Source organism: Anguilla rostrata, chromosome 7, assembly GCF_018555375.3.
Source record: "Anguilla rostrata isolate EN2019 chromosome 7, ASM1855537v3, whole genome shotgun sequence".
In the NCBI taxonomy this organism is placed as follows: Eukaryota; Metazoa; Chordata; class Actinopteri; order Anguilliformes; family Anguillidae; genus Anguilla; species Anguilla rostrata.
The window spans coordinates 5,204,122-5,210,121 of record NC_057939.1 but is presented as its reverse complement, the minus strand read 5'-3'; the positions used below and the strand labels follow the sequence as shown (position 1 = coordinate 5,210,121).

The 6,000-nt window shown below is 43.1% G+C and overlaps 1 protein-coding gene across 6 annotated transcripts in view; it reads right to left on the bottom strand.

Annotated features, from left to right (window-relative positions):
- Positions 1 to 422: 422 nt before the first annotated feature.
- LOC135258830 (sodium- and chloride-dependent betaine transporter-like) overlaps positions 423 to 6,000 on the bottom strand; it is a 60,102-nt gene continuing 54,524 nt past the window's right edge. For all 6 annotated transcript variants that reach the window (XM_064342452.1, XM_064342449.1, XM_064342450.1 and 3 more), the window contains 6 exons: positions 5,239 to 5,351; positions 4,956 to 5,087; positions 4,429 to 4,522; positions 3,920 to 4,020; positions 2,491 to 2,619; positions 423 to 1,544 (listed from right to left, as the gene is read on the bottom strand). In XM_064342452.1, the coding sequence (XP_064198522.1) occupies positions 1,383 to 1,544; positions 2,491 to 2,619; positions 3,920 to 4,020; positions 4,429 to 4,522; positions 4,956 to 5,087; positions 5,239 to 5,351 (731 nt within the window). In that variant the 3' untranslated portion in view covers positions 423 to 1,382. The remainder of the gene's footprint in view (positions 1,545 to 2,490; positions 2,620 to 3,919; positions 4,021 to 4,428; positions 4,523 to 4,955; positions 5,088 to 5,238; positions 5,352 to 6,000) is intronic.

Here is a 6,000-nt window from a genome sequence, read left to right as displayed (position 1 = left end):
CCAGAGGGTCATCATCACCCGGGGATTAAATTTGGCCAATTTGGGGGGGAGGGGGGGGGGCAATGATGGAACCATCCATAGGCAAGACAATCAATTTCACGGGCTTCTGAAAGACACGGAATTCTGCCAGTCAAAGGTGTCAATTTCAAACGTTGCGCTGCAGCAGTGCTCCTCCACAGCCCTTAGCACGGGCTAGCAGAAAAGAGTTCAAACAGAGGCGACGCTCAGCAGATCCACTGACCTTTAAACTGTTCTGATGGACGGGGTTTCACAAAATCTCTTTTAGGCTTTTGGAATGTCCAACAATACATTAACACTGGGTTTATTGTGCTTCGATGGTATATTCACTGACAACTTGCTGCAGTGTTAAAACAGCAATGTCAAGACAGTCATTTGCACAAACGATCTATTCCAGACGGCTCAAGAGCTGAAGACACCCAATTTTAATGTACAATAGTTAATGAAACATTAATGTAAAGGACTGCATCTGAAAAATGAGGTCCTGTATCATGCAAAGAGTATAAAAACGGCTTGAATACACTTCAAGCAAAAACTACTATAATGTATTTTAATTTCACCAAGTTAATCAAGTTAATCTAGCTAATCTTAGTACGGGTAAGTAGGTTTTCAAAAAAAAAAAAAATGGTTAGGGCATCGTACAAATTTCTATAAATGTCATAGGACTACAATGGACAGAAAGATGATGTGAATTTGAATGTTCGAGGTAATTTCGCCAGAGGCTCATAATGGACATAGATCACTTCCCAGGGGAAATAAGTGACCTACAAATATTGTAGATAAGGTTTGAAAGCTAATCACTTGCCACAACAGTGTCAACACTCATAACTCGTCTGACAGAGAGACCTGTCAGTGCGTACACAAACAGTTCTGCGCCGTCAGTGTGCCTCTGTTATCAAATTTGAAAGATGATGATCCGAACCTTTTGAAAAAACTATTTTTGTGTGTGTGCGTGTGCGCGCGTGTGTGTGTAACTACAGGATGAATTTCTTTTCAATAAGTCCCAGTAAAGACTTTTATAATTTTGTGTGTGGAAGTCCCTGTTGTGACAGTGGACACAAACATTCCTGTCTTTTTCCTAAAACCTCATTCGGGTGAACACCAAATCAGCAGTGCGAAATCACAATTGCTCAACTGTACTAAAGAAGAGGCTGATAACATGACTTAATAATGAACTGGGAGTAGCACCTGTGATAACGTAATGTATGATTATTATAACAAAAGCATTGAATGCTGGATGATGACTGACATTTTTGGTCGATTCATGGAAACCATTCTGGCCGCCGTAGAGAGGACAACTGCATAGCAGTGACCGGGTCACATGCTGATAGTTGAGGGTCTATGACATCACCAGAGATTTGTCTTCAGACGGCAGTGGTGCTCTCTGCGGCCGGCTTCTCCCCAGACGCTCGCACGCCATCTGATTTGCTTCCCCTAAAGATGGCGTTCTTGCACAGACTCAGCCGCGGCTTGGATGGACGGGCCTGTTTCAGGTCACTGGCAGGCGTTGTGACGTCATCCTCATTCTGGCCAGGCAGACAGCAGCAATCAACACGGAGAAGCACAGAGACAGGCATGAATCATTTACAATCCGACAAACAGAAGAAATCACCACAGAGAAACACAGAGCAGGGCATGAATCATTAACAATCAGACAGACAGAAGCAATCAATACAGAGAAACACAGAGCTAGGTGTGAATCATTTACAATCAGACAGACAGCAGCAATCACCACAAAGAAACACAGAGCTAGGCATGAATCATTTACGATCAGACAGACAGAAGCAGTCAACACAGAGAAACAGAGATACACGTGAATAATTTACAATCGACAGACAGCAGCAATCAACACAGAGAAACAGATGCACATGAATCATTTACAATCAGACAGACAGAGAAACACATAGCAAAGCATGACTAATTTACCATCTCTAAACATGACTTAGGCCTAACAGAGTAATGACTGGTGCACAGAAATTAGGAACATAGACCCTGATACACGCCATAAACAAAAAGACAACGATCTAATGGAAGGGTTGAGAAACAGATTAAAGAAGCAATTCACTGTGTCCCCCAGTCCCCACAGTGCCCCACAAGGTTCATTACCGATAAAAAATTCAAGCACACGTGTTCAGACGCAGGAACGAAGTAGCCTTCTCAGCGGAATCTTACAACACTTTTTATAGTCTCATAAAAAGTCAAGCAATGTGTTCGTATTACGGCATCAACGACAATGCACTGCCACATAGATAATGGGCGAACGTCTTAAACGCGGCTAATTAAATCATCGCTGCAACCCGAACACGGCCCATTCTGCGAGCGGAAACCACACCGTCGTTTCCACGCTCCTGAACAGGATGCCGCAAGGAAACAGCACGGACGAACAAACGTTCGTTTCGTTTCTGCGCAGGGCTACAGCCTCAGTAAACGCCAGATGGGACCGCTAGCGTCCCGCCAGATGCGAAGACTCACCTTGGAAATGGCCACCACCACAAAAAGAGGAATGCACAACATCGGCAAGAGCAACATAAAAACCCCGATGCGGGGGGTCCAAGTGCCCGATTCAATCCAGGGCGTGGCCAGACTGTAGATGATGAAAGCCTGTGCCAACAGAGACCCAGAGAAAGAAATGAAACAAAGTCACTATATTCATAAATCCCACTGTGCATTGGGGCGAGAGGCAGGATTACACCCTGAACAGGCGATCTATCGCAGTAATTCTAATTTGACCCTTTTAAATGCATTGCCAATCTCTTTGTATATAAACCGTGGAGCACATTATGACAAATCCTTTCTAAAATGCACCAAATAAATTTCATTTCATTGATTGATTGATAGATATATATATTTTTCTGCTGGGACACCACACTACATATAACTAAAGGGCATGGAAACGGTCCATTGAACTTGTTGGCTCATTGCACATAATGAAGGTTTGAATGTGTTGTTTTGAAGATATCATCACTCTCCTTCTTCTTGCAAGACAAAGACCAGCCACATCATATTTCTTGTTAGCGAGAGGTGTCATCATTATCCAATAAAAACACATACGGGCTAACAAATTAGCATGCCCAGCCACATTTTGGGGCGACTGTTCCCATTTACAATGGATTTCATCAGGGCAACAAAGAGCTCTTTAAGGCCATGATACACAAGCAGTATGTTTAAGGATTGTAGTTGGGCAATATTGCCTGCAAGAAGGATGGAGATAAAGCAAATGGGACCAAAGTCATTGAGAGAAATTAAAGTGGGGTGAAGAAAAATACCATCGGTCACATTTGTGGGAAAATTGCCCATCTGCATTCCCTTAACCCTGTATCACGGACTTTAGAGATCACCCTCCCATCGGATGTTCAGCTTTAGGGCTAAACAGCTGTTGTTTGCCGGTCACATGACAACATGTGGAGCTCACTGCTCACCAATGATCATAAAAAAAAACAATTCTAGGGCTACCATCAGTGAAGTCCCCATTAATGGTACTGTAATGGTACACAGTACAACAGAAGTGTGGATAAATGGATGTAGCTTTAGCCATGCTCGCTGCTAGCCTGGGACTTGCGCAGCCAACTCCAGACCGCATAATTTTTAGTTTTATGTTGCCGGTAAATGTGATGGAATTCATTTGATATCCAATAAAGTAACACAACCTATTCATCATATGAATAAAATAAACGTAAGCGAGGCAGCTTTGAGATTTGTTGCCGAATATAGTTTCAGTTGCAGAGTTGCTGATTAATGCATTAGTGAGAAAGCATCGGACGCTCAAGTGGAACCAAAGAAGACGATAGGTGAGATAGTGTGAGGCAAAGAGAGAGATAAGGAGAAAGAGAGAGGTGGAATGGGAAAGAGGTAGAGGGAAAAAGAGAGGGGACACAGAGATGGGCGAGGTGAGGACACTCACAATACCGCACAAGGGAGCGACAAACAGCCAGCAGTATTTTATCAAGGGAAATGGCCGATATCCAATCATGTCCTCAATGTTGTCATAGAAACGGTCTGCACCTGCCAAGTCAAAAACAGCTTGTTTAGCCAACCGGGTTGAAACGTCGTCCTAATTAGATATTTTATTTTCAGAGAGGTCGTAGCACCCAGCTTGTGCAGACACGGTACAGTAAATTTTCTTATTCGACAAGTGAAACAAAAAAAAACTGAAGTGGAGAAAAGAATTTCAGGCTTTTATACATTTAAGAAGGCCCCAATCAGGGGAACACGCGGTAATCGTTTCCCTCGCTAAAGCAGCTCCTACAAATTTGTGTTATTGTGGAAAGAGATTTGTTTACCAGCTGGAGTTTGACCTGGGGGTATGCTATGAAGGAGGCATAACACACCCAGGGCTTATTTGCGTTAGCTGGCTTCACAAAACCTAACAGGCCCCTGCATTTAAGTCAAGAACCAGGGGAAATCACTCACCGTAGATCCATCCAATTGCGATCGTTTCAAAAAACATGATAAACATCAGGCTAATCGCGGACACGCCGAAAATGGCAGTCATGGTGTACCCCTCCTGAGAAAAGCAAGGAGAAAGCCCCCACTGAAACAACTTTGGGTCTATTCTATGGACAAATGAATAACATTTGTGTTTCATTATGTATTTTATCTTGATCTTAGAGCGGAGCTTCTATTTTCCTCTGTTGTAAAGTGCACCACAGGAAATAAATATGCACCACTGAAAGTATTATCATTTAGCAAATTTAATTCAGTCTCGAAAAATTATTACGTTTGACCATGAAGAAGTATGTAGCAGTATTTTTTTAAAAGATAAAAAGAAGTTTTTTGTAGGAACTCAGGTCGGTTCTGTAAATACTTTTCTTCGTGACAATTAAATGCATTTAGCTAAACACGTGTTTGCTGGTTAATAGGGCTGTACCAGCAACAGCCAAGGCTTTGTACACTCGAACCCTCCGGTATGTGCACCGGGAGTCGTGCGGTGACGTTACCCGTGTGACCAGGGGCAAGCCGAGCAGGAAGCAGACCGCGACCGTGACCAGCACGAGCACCTCGTGGCGTTTCCGCAGCGCTTCAGGGAATACATCGCTGATGGTGGTGACCAGGCTCTCCGTCATCAAGAACTGAAAGCACGCGCAGACGCACAGACACAAAAAAAAAACGGACGTACAACAATGCGGCTGGAGGCGCGGGCGGCTACAGCAGTAATGCTACAAGGTGACAAAACGCAATCTGGCTTTCAAAGAACTGTGCCGTCATAAACTTTAGGCGTACCTGGTTGTCAAGAACAAAGAAGAAGACCATGAGGAAGAAGAGTACAGACCAAAGTTGTGGTACCGGCAGCGCAGAAAACACTCTGGACATAGAAGCGAAAGGCAGTATCGGCCCTAGGGGAAGAGAGAACCATCACCGTTCCGGATTTAAACCGCGTTTTTAAACTCAACAAAAACTCGGGGAACAAGTTCGCATAAATCAATGAGTTAGTTCCATATACATGTGTCAGGGTGTGAATTAACGGTTCTGAATTTTGTTATAGGAAGAGAGATGCATAGATTGAAATGAAAAACAATGCCCCAGATGCTAAACAAAATGTTACAGTGCTAAACCAGTGAAACCGTTATCACGTCCTGCGCGTTGAGACGGCGCAGGCAGATATAACAATTGGACAGGGTTGCCCCCTTGTGGTTGTCATTTGTAACAATGATAAAACAGCAGATCCTTGCCAAAACAGTCTGTACTCAGGTCCCCCAGTCCATATCCCCCTATTAATTTAAATAAAAAATAAAATCTAATAAAATATTTCAGTCACCACTAATGTTGAGTTTTCTTTTCATAATGATGGTAATTTGTCACTTTAGCCTGTGTGTTTTTCAGAAATGAGCATTTAATTGTCCTTCACCTGTGATTAATTACGCTTAGATTGCATCATTGCAGGGCTGGTACTGCTCCACGTCAGTATAATCCTTTTAACTGCACTTCTTGGTGTAAATGAGTAGATTTGACTCATTGGTTTTCTAAAATCCTGTTACGGCAAAG